This window comes from Clytia hemisphaerica, unplaced genomic scaffold, assembly GCF_902728285.1.
Source record: "Clytia hemisphaerica strain Z4C2 unplaced genomic scaffold, Clytia hemisphaerica genome assembly, whole genome shotgun sequence".
Classification (NCBI taxonomy): Eukaryota; Metazoa; Cnidaria; class Hydrozoa; order Leptothecata; family Clytiidae; genus Clytia; species Clytia hemisphaerica.
In genome coordinates, this window is record NW_027103855.1 from 2,018,952 (window position 1) to 2,034,669 (window position 15,718).

The window sequence follows — 15,718 nt, forward strand, 5'->3', positions numbered from 1 at the left end:
AGGAGATTGAAAATCAAGCGTGATAAATTATTGCTTCAAATTGAAAAAAGCCTCAATTCTGAAGACTGGGAAGGTGAGGAAGACGAATATTACCTTAGAAAAGCACTTTTCAAAGATAGCAATGTTTCAATTGAGAGAAGTTATTATGATCGCTTGTCTGGTGAAGATTGTGTAGAAGCGACAGATTGGGAATATGACGAGATTTCTAGTGACAAAGATTAAAAGTTGATGCAAGTTGGACTCAAAAAATATATAATAAATGTATAAGTTTGGTCAGATCGAAATTGCAAGCAAAGAATTTAACAGCGAATATAAATTGACTAACATTGTAGATTTGGAAAAGATTCGAGTCAGTGAGGGAGTTGTTGCGAATAAGCATGATACTCGATACACTATTGGTTATGAAGTAGAGTTAGGCCAGATTGTGCCGCTATATATCAAAACTCCAAAAGATTGTGTTTCATCAGGAGTTTCACAATATAATGAAAGTTCTCCGTGGAAGATGGGATTTAATGTTGGTGAAGATGAAGTTTGGACTCAACAATATGAAGCTGTTTTGAAGAAAATTGAAGACCTATTAGGTAAAAAATTGGAGGGGGAACCGTTAAACAATGGCAAGTATATCAATCCAAAGCTTATCACTTGGGATGGTGAAATTAGAACGAGATTTAAGGGAAACCCATGGGAAAAACCTAGCAACATCGGGTCTTGTTTTGCGACTGGAATTTTGAAGGTAGGGAGCGTTTATAGACAGGGATCAAATTATCACTTGCAGGTCTTTTTGAAGGAGTGTAAATATACGAAGAGAGACCCTAGCTTTGAGAGTCAGCTGAGCGATGACGAGGAAGACAGTGGTTATGATATGGTATTATAAGTTATGAAAGTTGTTTAACTGTGTCATAAAAATAAATGACACAGTTAAAGGAGTTGCGACAACAAGCGAAGACGCAGGGTATAAAAAGGTATTCCGTGATGAATAAGGATGATCTTATTTTAGCACTGCAAGGTAAGCCAGTACCGAAAAAGCTGCGCAAGAACCAGGTAAGTGTTGGAACGCAGACAGATTTTGAAGTGTGTGATAAGTGTAGCTTGCAAAGGTTTGTCACGCATTTGAAATTTAAAGCTGATCGCCTGCGGCTTGGCTATGAGCATGCAGAAATGGGTAAAATTGTATATGAAGATGATTTGGAGATTGATGAGAAAACTGGCGAAGTTTGTGGCTATGAAGTTGATTATGTGAGATATTAGCATGTAATTTGTAAGGAATCACACCTTTACAAATCACTATATTTTGGCGGCAGATCAAAGCTTACATGGCATTGGCAGTTGGGATATCTGAAGTAGCAGCGATTTTGCGTAAAAAATCTTGCTTTCCTTCTTCTCGACCTTGAGCTAAGATAGCTTCGCGCTGCTCTGCAGTGATGGCATCAGCTACCTTTTTGGATTTGGTTCGTATTTGTTCTTTTATGACGCGATAGTGTTCGACCTCTTTTAAGATGAAATGGTACTCTTCGTGGGAAATGTGTGCGTTTTTAATTGCCTTTGAAACTAGGTTTGAAATTGAATCCAGTTTAGATTCTGCCAAGGTCTTGATTTTGTCGTGTTTTTTAGTCTTAGATTCAAAAACCTTTTGAGTTTTGTGTATGACTCCAGAACCTAAACCGAGCAAAAGTCCAGCTGAAGCAAGAACGATGCTTATAGGAGCTCCAACTCCTGTTGTTAAGGTCGCGACAGAAGCAACTTCTAAAATTGTAATAGCAGTGATTAGAGAAGTATCACTGATCGTCGAAGCAATCGCTCGTCGTTTGAACTGTTTTGCAAGCTTACCTCTTTTTTCTGCCTCATCTTGTAAGAATTTTTCAGCCTCTTCGATTTTTTTGAGGCGATAATTTTGACTTTGTTGTGGCCCTTCATCAGTGGGTGCACTTGCGATATCAGGGTAAATTTTCTCGGGATAAACGCTCATGGTTTATTTTAAGCCTGCAAAATACTTTTCGTGTTATTAGATTGTTGCCGTGTTCATCTTGAACGCGGAAATTGAGGCGATTTGTAAAGTTGTTGCTAAATGTTAAAGTAGCCGGTTGTGTGAGTGTAGCTGTAAGATAACCATCCATATCAGCTGTGACGGGCATTGCAACAATGGCGTTGGTTTTTTGGTTGTTTACGATGGTTTTTTTATCGCATTCATCACATGTGAAGACGATGGTGGAGCGTTTGAGAAACAAAACGAGATTGAGGATTTATCGATAGGATTACCAGTCATGATGCCATATTTGTCTGCCTGAACACCGTTTAGTTTAAAGAGGTTGACGAGCTCGTCTGATAGCTTTATGTTGTGTGGCCTTAGAAAGGCTATCATTCCTGTTGATAATTTTGATTTTTCAGTTTTAGGTGGAGGTAAAACTTGCCAAGTGACTCTCCCGTTTTTGTGATCAAGTTTTACGATTTGTTCATCGTTTTGATTGAGAGCATTATTGATGTCTTGAGCGAGAACGTCAAAGGTGTAATTTTTATTCATTATTACTTGGAGAGCATAGTTATCAGAGGCTATTTGGTAAGTTAGAATGGTTGTGAATTTTGGGTGAGTCCAGCCTGGCCAAAGCTTTAGCTCTTGAAGGTCTATTTCTCCATTAGGGAGGTTCTCAATTTTTATGGGATCTAATTTTGTTAATATGACTTGCATCGCCTTTCTTTTAATAAATGAATTTTCAATACAATTCAAAAGCACACTATGCTCAGTCAGGAGGATTTAAGGAGAAAATAACAGGACAAGACTTGTCAGAGCTACGTATTGTTGTGCAAGATGACAATCAGATTTCAACAGGGTTCGACATCAAACTGGAAGGATCGCTTTTTGCTGCGAGCACATATCGGCGGTCATGGAGATTTTTACGATGCAGGAGGTTTTCAGAGCGCAAGGAGCGCCTATAACATGCAGCACGACCCTCTAAAGCTTTGGGATACGCAGCTGAACTTTGCTGTTCATTGCGCTACATCGGCTCTCGGAGTGTCTGTGAAGCACCTCAACGCTAAGCAGCCCCTCGTCAGAGCTCTTTATCGATTCCATGCCTATTATCATGTTAGAAGGATCTTGAGGCGGATATTGGCTCCGTTGCCAAACGAGGAAAATTTCGATAAATACAACAACAACTGCTCAAAAGAGCAAGCCATCAGAGTTTCTGACGAGTATGGGACGTCGAGAAACTTTCACATCTATGCAGGTCGTTATTACCAGTGGCAAGATTCACACGCGTCACCTTTTAAGTGGATCATGCCTGACTCACACGGATTCACCAAAGCTGGCTTGGAAAAGATTAGCGAGAGCATCCGAGCTTACACTTACCTCGTGTTGACCTCGCAAGCTGGGGCGCGACATGGCATACTCGGAAATGATTCACGATAACTTATCAGACGTCATTAACAAGGCAGTATCGTTGCAAGACGACGTCTCGAGATATCAAAACACGTTGAAATATGCGCGATCAAGCTTGGACTATAGCGTTGGCAAAGGTCTTTATATGTTGCCGTCAGATATGCTGTTGAAACCACTTAACCAAGTCATCGACGGTTACAACGACAAGATTGTGATAAACAAGTCTGGGTTTAACTTGGGAAAGGCTATATTACCAAAACCGTCTTTGGTGTTTTTGAAAAAGACACCGCAGAGTTCAGTCACAAAAAGTCATCTAGCGGATCGCCTACCCATAGGGCGCACCAAAGGTGTAGCGGCTCAGCATGATCCGGTAGGGCACAATCGCCTGGCGGCTCAGCATGAGCAGGTGCAGCATGTGCAGCAGGTGCACCAGGTGCAGAGTAAACATGTCAAAAGGGTTCATACTCTTGATGATCACGAGGATGAAAAAACAGCCATCATTTTAGGAATTAGTGTTTTAACGCTTTTTTGGTGGTGGGTATAATAAGCGATAGCCTATTAACGTTGCGATAGAGGTAAGGAACAGCCATACGTGCTGACTTGCAGCAACGACAGCTTTTTTGAGAAAGTTTAAGATGCCAGCGATGATCGATCCGATGATCCCTGGAATGGCAGCTGCCGCTTTTGCTGCGAGTCTACCTAGGACTCTGGCCAGAGCTTTTAACTTGTTTTTGACCCACTCTTTGATTGTGTTTGGATTTTTGGAAGGAGTTGAAGGTTTTCCTGCACTACCACTTCCTGCTAAAGAGGTGATAATAGTTGAAATAAGCAATCCAACAGCAGTTAGTACGGCTGTTATGGTTAATCCATGTTCTCTAAAAACGAGCTTGACTTTTTCTCGCAGGCTCAGATCATCTTCACAGAGTTCATAGAGAGTGTCTCGAATACGAGCAATTTGACTCGTGAGTTCTTTTCTATTTTGAGAAGCAATTTCAAGCCTGATTTTACGCTCTTGCTGAAGATCTTTGAGTCGATCTTGGATTTTTTTTCGGTGATCTTCGAGAGTTGCATCTTCATCGATGTCTTTTAGCTTCTTTTGTTCTCGCTCAATGTGTTTGTCAATTTCGGAGAGCTTTGAGGTGTTGTTTAAAAGCTCCCCTTTCATTCTGGTGAGAGCGTTGTCGATGCCGTCAAACTCTCTCGTGTCTAGGTCGGTGTTGGTTGCAACTGAAACTACTTCTCTGAGGACTTCTTCAAGCCTTTGTGGTGTGAGATCTTCCATTTCAATTTCTGTAGGTAGTTTTTTAAGCATTGATTTAAATCGACTTTTAGCTGCTTTAGATGTTTCAATTCCGAGGAGCCTTTGAGCGAGGTGGGCACCGAGACGACTTCGAAGTGTGCTTTCGGCTAGAAACTCTCCGTTAGACTTTGTCACGTTTGTGTATTCTCCAGGCGATTTTTCATACTGTAGAACGTCGTTGACAAGTCGAAATTTAGATCTTTCTTCGGAAGATATTTCGACTTGAAATACGCGCTCTAAGGCATTGACTCGCTTTTCTTTTTCATCGAGATGTTTTTCACGCAAGCGGAGTTCTGCTTGCGTAGCTTCGTTTTGTATTATTATATCATCGTGTTTTGTAAAACTAGTCTCATTGACTATGTTGTCATCGTATACATCGTCAAAATTATCTTCTCTATGAAGAAGAGGAATTTGTTCTTCATCTATGAAATCTGGTTCAATCATTTCTTTTATAAAATAAATGGTAGATATTGATCCTTACAGAAACAGGAGAGTTATGAAAGCTGGTCGGGCACACCGACAACATGTGGTTGTTACTCACAATCCAAGCTCTATTGAACCGGGACAAACACTTCAAGTTAGATTTCCTAACCTGGGAGAACACGATGTTGTTGTGCCTGGTAGCTTTTTTATTAGTTTTGCACTGAACCTCAAGGGTGATAAAGACAAGGCGAGGAGCGTTGTGCCAAACGTCGGAAGAAAAATCATCAAAACGTTCAAGATTTACTTCGAGGGAAACGAAGTGCTCTCGATCAACAACTATGACGAGATCATGGCATTCATACAGAAAATGGTCTCAAATTAAGGGTAGATTCAAAAGCGGCAACCGGAACGTCTGAAGAAACGGCGATTGCTAAAACATATGAAAATCGCTTTAGAATCCCCATAGACTTTGAGCTGCTCAATGACATCGGACCTTATCATCAGGCGTCGCTTGCCGACAAGCTTGAAATCAAGCTGACCTTCAACGATAAAAAGGCAATCATTTTAGGTAGCACTTCAACTTTGGCAGCAGCAACAGATGACTGTCGGTGACTGACATTCGCACAGAGTGGGATCAGGTGACATCTTCAAGCCTGGCTAGTTCAATGAAAAACGTCTACCAAAGGCTAGCTTTGCCCTTTACACGTGTCTTTGAACATCGGTTCATGTCAATCAACAAGTCTGACACTGTCGTAAACTTAGCGGTTAATGCTCCATCCAAGAGCATGTCTCATATTCTGATTCTAGCTATAGATCCCGATGACAGAAAACAGTTTGCTCACACAGAGAAGTTTAAGAACCTCGACATCACCAAGGTTAGCATCGGAATTGAAGGTGTAGAAAAAGTCAATGCTTTATATGCTTCGGGTATGCAGAAAGAAAACACTTTTGATCAAATACTAAAATTGTTTAATGAAAACGGTGTATCTTTAGGCGATTTTCTAACTGAAAAATATGCTCTTTGTCTCGACTTGAGACCTAGCACAGATGCCACTCAACACGGCAACGGAGCTAATTTACAAAACTTATCTGAAGGTGTCACTTTGGGAATACATCGAGTAGCCGGAACTGGGAATGGTAAGTTGAACCTTCACATTTTTGTATTTCAAGATGCTCAATTGAACATTTCAAATGGAAGATTTCACAGTGTCGAGGCCTAAGTAAACCAAGTAGTTTCGTGTATCAAGGATACACAAAATAAATGAGTTATGTAAAACAACCTCACACTGCAATTTTCTCAGGTCCCACAAGCTGTGGTAAGACGCAAAAAGTTCTCGATTTGATCGAAAAAGAATATAAACATCACTTTGAAAACATTGTAATTTTATGCCCTACTTTACGATGGAACAAGACTTATCTCGAAAGATCTTGGATCTGGAAAGATGGCTACATTTTTGTATTTGAGCCTAAGAAAAATCTCTTCGAGCTCATTGAAAAACTTTCAGAGCTGTTTTCAGGTGAAGAGACTTTGTTTATCGTTGATGACATGATATCAGATGAAACCTTGGATAAAAAGCGTCAACCGTTACTTGAGTTGGCTATTTCTGGACGGCATCGTCAGCACAGTTTGTGGCTTTTAACTCAATCTTACACAGCAGTTCCAAAAAATCTTAGACGACAGAAAAAACAGCTATTCACCTGGTATCCATCGGAAAAATCTGACTTAAAGATAATTGACGAAGAGACAAATCTGATGAACTCTGAAGAACTCGCTAAAATTAAAGAGCAGCTCAAACGTGAGAAACACGCTTGCCTCTACGTTCGACTAGAACATCCAAGAATGTTTAAAGTTCTCTAAATAAAGATGAGCGAACAAGTCGTGAAAACTAAGAATGACGGTCGAGTTGCAGCAGGCAAGAGACTTGCTGAGTGGAACCGCAAAAACAAGGAAGACTTGCTTAAGAACAAGAATCAGGTGAATTCAAGTGCAGCCGCAGGTACTAATGAAGTGAGTCCAAGTACCTCTTCAAGTACCTCTTCAAGTACTTTTTCAAGTTCTAGCGTCTATGGTATAGGTGCAGCTGTCGCATTAGCGGGAATCGCAGTAGTTTTTCTCTGGAAACGCAACACTTCAAATCCAACGCCACAACCTGTTGCAAAACCAGAAAATGACATTTTTCGCATGAACTAAAATATATAATAAAGATGTCTACAATCGATAAGAAAGAATTAATTCATTCGTTTGAAGACGGCCTATTTAAGACGTTAGGCCTAATGGGTGTGGGTTACATGATGGGAGGTAGCAAACCATCGCTTAATTTAACCTTCAAAAATACTGCAATTATAACAGCATCTATAATGGGATTTGATCTGATTTACGACTATGCAAAAGCTCAAAAATGGCTTCTTTTTTCAAAAAATGGCTAATAAATAAATGGCAAGTTTAGCAGTTATCGCAGGCGGGGCACTAGTCAACGCACTAGCGTTCTCTGGAACAAACTTTATTTTGGACAACTCGGAGATCATGGCAAAGCAGAGATGAAACGTCACAATCTTGCTATGGAAAAACTAAGCAAAGCAAGAGATGAATATGCACACTCACGTCAGCAAAGGTTAGATTATATCAACAAAACTCTTCGTGATCAACGTCATGCCAAACAAACTTTCACTGATCTCGGGGCTGCAATGCAAAGATATCATGAAGTGACTGGAAATCACTTTACTCCTTTGAAAGAGCCAAAATTAAGTGATTTTTACAATCCGTCAAGACAGCAAAAAGATTCAGAAATTGCGCTAGTTATCGGTGGAATGACTTTAGTTGGGATTTTTGCTTATAAATATTCGTAAAGTTACAGTTTAAGTAAGTCTGCGGGCTTACTTAAATCTTAACATTGATTTTTATATCAAAAGCTGTCTCAAATATTTCTCGCCCTTCTTCGTCTAAATTAAAGTGGTTTCTGTAAAAATCTTGGATTGCATCCTCTTTAAAGCGGCACCACCATGCACAAACTCACTTTATCGCTTGCGGCTCTGCTAAGAGCACTTAATTGTTACTTCGCTCTTCTTTGATGACTTTCACAGCTGCATCAGATATTATTAATTTAAACGCTCAATGTAAAATTTTCACACACTCTACTTCTTCTTTACGTAATTCTTCGTAAAAATTTTCAACACACTCTACTTCTTCTTTACGTAATTCTTCACTTAAATTTTCAACCCACTCTACTTCTCTTTACGTAATTTTTCACTTAAATACGCCATTCTAGTGTTGACTCATTAATTTTTTGGATATGACGCTCATATTCTTTGCATTTATTCTCGTATATCAAACATTTTCGCACTCTTCTTCCTTCGACAAACTGTTTCCCATTTCTTTATTATATATTTTTTAAGTACAACTTTTGAGTTTTTCAAATTTCTACAGTACTTACGTTGCTTGGAATGAGAAATAAGCATGTAAACACATTACATTCTCTAATTTCTTCAACTATCGCTTTGGCTGCTCTTGTTGAGCCGCTACACCTTTGGTGCGCCCTATGGGTAGGCAATCTACCAATCTTTTACCAACTCAGGAGGCTTCTGTGTATCTTCAGGAATCAACATAAGCTCTTCTCGTACAAAGGCCCTCTGAGGACCTTCGCCGAGGTAATATAAGACGCGTTGTCCTGAATTTTCTATTATGCGATCCAGTCTGAAAGTTTCCCTAGACCAATATTGTCAGTCGCTCGTTTTTTGCTATCACTGTTCTCCTCTCCAGGCTCCAGCAAATACCTATATAAACCATCAGTAGAAGCGACTTTCTCCGACTCATATGGCTTGATCTTCAACTCAACACTATCAAGCTTAACTGCCTTCGCAGGCGTCATGCCAACACGTTCAAGCTTGGTGCTGTTCAGCTTTGATACAAGCATTTGCAGATTCTTCACCAGATCTTTGAGTCTTCTCCACTGCGCAACTCTTGCGCGTCTTGAGGTTTAAATAACTTTACCGCTAATTGCTTATTAAAGTTCTCTACAAAAGCAGTAAAGTTGTGATGATATTTTGTGACAGCACTTTTTACAGGCACGTTATGCTCTTCATCAGCTTCAAAACATCGCCTTTAAATTCAGTTCCAGAGTCAACGTGGAGTTCATCTGGATATTTTAAAGGCCCTTTCTATAAATGTCTTTAAACATCGCTGCGACCTCACTCGCCTTTTTTGTTCGCAAAGGTCGACTTGCTTTATATCCCGAAGCAATATCGATGACTTAGGGTGTATTTGTATGTATTTTGATAAACTTTGTCGTGCGGCAAATACAGTAAATCAGCTTGATGTATTCTATTTGGTTTTGTAACGTAAAAATGAGCATAGTTAATCTTCTTCGGCTTTGGTAATGAATTTGCCAGAGAGCTTGCTTTGCTAGCCAAGTCTTTACTACTTTGGACGGCTCTCCAGACTTTTTTGTAACAACTTGATGGCTTTGCGCCCCGTCCAAAGATTCTCAGGCTGATAATAAATATTGCTTAGCGTTTCTTCAGTCATTTATTTGTAGTGCAAACACGCTACAAATTACCATTTTTCAACCAAGTCTTTCATATCGAGTACATTCTTGCGATGATACTTATATAAAAGTTTATACACGCAGCCTTTACAAAATGTATCTTCATCTTCAGTTTGTATATATGATGATAAAAGTTCCAAGCGTCAAGAGAGTCCATTTTATACATGAAAAACCTATCTCCACATTCATCGCACTTATATATTTCTTCACTCATCTTTTTTATTTTCAGAACTATCGCCAACTTCAAACTTTTCCTCTCTCTTCTCCAAAGCATCCCAGGTCATTGCCGCTAAAGATACACCGACACGCGTGGCAGAGTTTTCACCCATTTGTTCAATCATTTTTGATCCTATTTTTATCGCTAAATTATCACAAAATAGTTGTTTGTTGATATGTTTCTTTTGAGTTTTTTCACTGTTTATAGCGACTTTGATATAGGCATCTGATCTACGAGAGTTTTCAGACCTTCCGCGTACATTTCGATGACCACAGGGCAGATAGTTTTTCCTAACTCTAAGGCCTCTTGCTTATTGATTTTGACTGGTGGAGGATTTTGATATTTGTCAAACAGCTTATCAACAACCTTGTCTGAGGCTTTTTCGAGTCGCTCTACAGTCCATAGGGTTTTTGAGTTCGCAATGGGCTCTCCGCTCTTAATCTTTTCCAACAAAAAATCACGCTTGCTAATATCACTCTGAGACTCAGAAATCAATTCAGATATAATATCATTTGCTTTTTCTGTCATAGCTTTTATCTATGACTGAAAGCGAAAATAAATTACAAAAATTACAACATAAACTGGTAATACGAAAATTGCTTCTATGATCATTTTTTATTTTTAAACAGTTGTTTTCTATGGTTATTTTTTCAAAAAAAGTCAAAACTCTGTTTCCAGAGAATCCCCATGGATTTTTATCTTCGAGATCCATTGATGATTGTTGATGCGTGATGTTATTATGTGCGATAGTTGTTCTCGAGTAATCTTTATGATTCATGCTAACACTCTTTGCCCTGGCGTTTATTGCTGAATTTCGATCGAATTGACGGTAACCTGAATGTCTCTTTGGACCAGAGCCACCTGACACTGACAATTGTCAGTCAGACCGAAGTCTAACCAATCCGCGTTATCCAACTCAACTACGGGAGAGTGCGCACTCATGCAAGTTTTACAACCAGGACATGAGAGATCTGCAATTGCTTTCGCACTGCGTGAGATTTGAACTCGGGACCTTGTGATTACAAAGCTGTCTTCTTAACCACTCGGCCAACCACCACATTTACTAAGCAGTATTTTCAACCTATTTGTGTCTAATCATCAAAAATTACTTTCGGAAGTTGACAATCTATTTAATGACTTGTAACTAATTAGCGAATTTTTTTCATTCACTAATTAATGTTTACATCTCAATATAGCCTCTTGCAAGCATAGTTATCCCGTCTTTTCTAGCGGTTCTTTTAACATGTCACAATGTGATCAAGCTCTAAAACCTCTTGTTTATGATCTTCATCAAAACACCAGTCATATGCACGATCAAAATGCCAAGCTTTAACTTCCAATTCTTCTCTACATATAATACCGACTGAAGTTCCATAAGCCCATGTTTGATTTCCAGCTTGTATTCTCTTGTCATCATCTGCACTTAGCGCTACTTTCCGCACAGACTGTGTATAAACTCGATGCTTTTCACTAACAAACCGCTGCTGCGTTCTATACTGGATATCTCCTGTCTCTAATACTTGCTTGTAGTCCTTAAACTCAATTTGCTTCTTAACCACACACTTCTTGGTTCCTTTGCACTTCTTGTCAACTCCTCCGTCGAGCTTTTCATAAGCGTACATCTTCGGCCTCAGGGCAATAAACTCTGTCATGATCTTACCACCCAGCTCGTCCTTCTTCATCTTGCCTATGATCTTTTTATTCAGCCCAATGGGCAGCGGGCGATACTTGACGTCGCTCTCATCTTTGGGCTTCGGATAGTTGCTCGTATCAAACCTGGCCTCTACATCGTCCGCGATGTCCCCGTAAAAGTCTTTGGTCTTAATGTGGTAAACCAGTGAGTCGGTGTCCATATACATTAGCTTAGCTGCTCCACCATACTTCGGCTTGATGTAATCATAATGAAACTCGTACATCACCGTCTTGCTCAAGTCCAAAATCGCAAAGCCGAGATAGACCGGTTTGTTCATCACGACCTTGTTCCGTCTCATGTTCATGGCCATGAACTTATCGGTGAAGCGCACCGTGTTCTTGTAGTTAACCTTCGAGGCATACATTTTGCGCTTCCTCTCGCTGTTGACCAGCTTGATATTCTTGTGTTCACGAACGTTCTCCATCGTTTTGCCGAACACGCTGTTGTTCATTAGCTTGTAAAAGTCTTTCTCGAAGTCGTTCTTGGCCTTTGCCCTCTCTTGGGTGTTAAAATCGATGTAAGGCTTTAACCATGCACTCTGCTGAAACGAGATTGCTCGGTGCACCTTTTTCAGCACCAAGCCGTGCTCCATGGCCTGCTTCAGCGTATCAATGTGCACGACGTACTTCTCCTTGTCATAGAGAGAACATACTAGTTTCTCCACCACCTTGCCTAGTCTCATCTTTTCAGGAAGGAACGGAAGCTCGTTGTGCAATTTGTGCAGAGTCTTTGAATAGTCGACGTCGACTTCCAGCACGTAGCCAATGTCACCGTCGCTATATCCCAAAATGTCTATACTCTCAGGGTCTTCAACCCACTCAAAGCCACCTGTAGGCAGCTTTCTAGACATCGAACACCCATAGAGATTGTTGGCGTCGAGATACATGATGTGTGACGACTCAACATTCTCCTTATACCGCTCGCCCATGTACTTGTTGTTGGCTCGAGCGTAGTGATTGATCGCTTGGCACATGCCGCCTCTGATCCCCTTCTCGAACATCAGCAGCATGTCTTCGTCTGTCAAGAGCTCAAGCTCCACACGTGTAAACTTCAAAGCTGCTGCCCATGATAGGCCAGGCGCAGAGTAAAAGTGAGCGGGATCCAACCCGTACTTGCTTTGACATGTGTCTCGAAAATTTTCAAATACATCTGCTAGCAACAACACGTCGCTACATAAATACCAATCATGAAAATCACCCAAAATCTCTACATTCTAACGCGTCATATACCTTCACAGCATGTTGATAATCTCTATCTGATATGTCGCTCAAATTCAAGTGACTATAAAACGCCTTTTTTTTTTCAGATAGACCTACCTCTTCAAATCTCTCAAAACTATCCATATACTCATAAGGATATACACCTTTACGCAAAAAAAATCTAAAATGTTCATCATTAACACATCTTATGCTAAATTGTAAATAAATTGCTAAACCTTTTTTCTATTGCTTCCCGTTCCAATTGTCTTGTCTTAATGCTTTTACATTCTTCACATTCAAATCTTGCCATATAATTGCTATCTATTTCCACTAATTCCAAATCTATATCTTCACAACACTTGATACCATCCGTATTTGTACCAACAAGATTATCCACTAAACTACTTAAAGAAGCCTTCATAAATCGACAACTATCAATAAATCTTAGCATACATTTCTTTGTTTTCTTCCTCATTTTTCCAGTCTTATCCTCATACATCATACATCACAACATTTCCATCCTCATCTCTAATATCAACATAAATTGGAACCGAAAAACTTATATATTTCTCAGTATTCTCCGCTAAAACTTCCATTTCATCAACATCAAACTGTTGCGCTAATTCTCGAATAATAATATGCGCATCATAGTTGCTCAAATTGTGAAACACTACTGGCACGTGTTTCGGTATTCTATGCGCTAAATTACAACTACTATGGGCTGCTCCACGATATTTCCCTGTGTAGTGGCAGTGGTCTCGCACTTTACGATCTCCTATGTTTTTTGATACTTCAAATCTCTTTCTACATAAATGACATGCTCTTGCTTCGCGATATTCAGTTTTTTCTTCATCAGTTAAAGGCTCCATTTCGCGCATTTTATATCTCAATACTCTCTCAACTTCAACTTTCAGAGTTTTACAAAATGTTGTGATTGCATCTTCTCCCCTACAATGTTTAAACGCCCTTTCATACTCACCATGTGCAAATTTTATCAACATAGCAGCACCACAACCTACATGCTCTGCAACATTACGAGTTGATGGTTTATCTTCCCTATCTTGTACACTTTGAATTGGTCGAAGTATACATTCTGTATCAGCGTAAATCACAAATGGTACTCTAATCGATTTAGAACCTTCTTGATATCTTAAAATGTTTTTACCTTCCTCAGGCATCTTTACATAACAAAAATCATGATCCTTACATGCTTGAACATGCAGCTCTAGAGCATCTCGGCTTGCAAAACTACCAAGACAGTTGCGACAATAAAAGTCTCCGTCATGGTTTGAAGTTACACCTCTAAGAACCTCTAAGAAGAGCTGATATTGATTTGATCGCCACGTAATGCCTCTTCTTTTCCTCCTGTACGATCAACACATCTGCGCACTTGGATCTCTCCATGTTGTATTTTGAGATGTATCCTTGTCGAATCTTTTTCTTTTTTTCATCGTCAATAAAAAGCACATTCAGAGCAATATCAGGGTTCTGTTTCTCAAATTTCTTCCACTGGCTACTCGGTGTGGGAAAATCAATACCATTCCAATTATATTTATCAACATATGGTTTTATCTTGGATATACGCTGTGAATTCTTTCCAATCTCATCATGATGCAAAGCAACAGTTACAGCCCACTTAAAACACTCATCATCTTCATTTTTTGGGTTGATACAACATTTCTTATTTTTAACCCATTCTGGAAGTTCAATATATGATCCTCCTCCTCGATTCAAATCCACCCTGTGACAGTGATACATCATTTCAATCACACGTATAAACACAAAATCACTAGCCTCCATTGTATTAATTATCCTTTCATATTGCCGCATCAAAGACGCACGCATTTCATCTAAAACTTCTTCTATATCAGAACCTTCCATAATAACATGTGGTGGATTTGACCATATTATTTTCCTCGTTTCTTCGCTTCCATCTCGCTTTCTTCGCTTCCATCTCGCCTTCTAAACAAAATTGCTATTTCTAAATGAACTTTCCAACTTTCCCCTCGTCTAATCATCTCCTCTAACACTTTAAATACATGGTGTCTTGTTCGTTGTGTATATATTCCTCTACACTAACAACGCCTTGATGTTCTTCAACACCTTTACTTCTAAATCTAACATATCCACCATCAAATGCACCTTCTATTTCCTCAGATCTAAATCGCTTTGACAACGCCAATTCAACAACTTTACTATTAGCAACATCTTCAACAATGTGCCTCATAGGTTCTAGTCTACTTGAGACTCTATTTTGTGCAATATTTTGCGCTATACGAACCTTCTTTCCACCAATCACTTTCAGACCTTCCCTTCTAGCCAAGTTGACTAGCTCTGATTTTGTAAGTTTACTAAGATCTTCGATATGAGGTTGTATTACCCTTCGATGATACAAAATTGTATCTATCAATTTACGCTTGTTTAAACTTCCATAACCTCTAATACCCTCTGCTTTAGCAAGAGCTTTCAGATCGCCTTTCTTCTCTCTATACAGTGTACCCACTGTATCACGATAGTGTTGAATATGATCTATCAATGACCTCTTATTAAGACCACTAAATGGTACATTTTCTGCTTTAGCTATCCCCACCAACACCCTACGCGTTTGTTTCATCATCAGATTTTGATTGTTCATTTTATTACACAATTTTTTTATTTGATTTTTTTAATTGAGTGGACAGAACTCTTAAATTGTTGCTATGACAACGCTTTCAAAGTTATGACAACACTTTCAAAGTTATGACCACAAAAATACTTTTGAGAAAACAGAAAAATCTTCAAAAAATACACATCCATTCTTTTTTACATAATTTTATCGATGTTTTAAACTATCTGCGCAGATAGTTTAAACTTATAGAGTTTTATTGATATTTTGACCTTTTCCGCATCGATTAAATCAATTGATTTTTAACTCTTCATCGAGTTGTTTTATCGATAAATTATTGATGTTTTAACCTCTTCTTCATCGAGTT

General features: G+C 39.3%; 2 protein-coding genes across 2 annotated transcripts; both read right to left on the bottom strand.

Annotated features, from left to right (window-relative positions):
* Positions 1–1,309: 1,309 nt before the first annotated feature.
* Positions 1,310–1,966, bottom strand: LOC136808160 (uncharacterized). Its single transcript, XM_067064702.1, has one exon. It carries the CDS (start codon positions 1,964–1,966, stop codon positions 1,310–1,312), a length of 657 nt encoding a protein of 218 aa, XP_066920803.1.
* A 9,126-nt stretch (positions 1,967–11,092) lies between these two features.
* LOC136808161 (uncharacterized) lies at positions 11,093–13,221 on the bottom strand. The gene is made up of 2 exons (XM_067064703.1): positions 12,983–13,221; positions 11,093–12,716 (listed from the first exon to the last, which is right to left on the bottom strand). Exons 1-2 carry the CDS (start codon positions 13,219–13,221, stop codon positions 11,093–11,095), a joined length of 1,863 nt encoding a protein of 620 aa, XP_066920804.1.
* Positions 13,222–15,718: the final 2,497 nt, after the last annotated feature.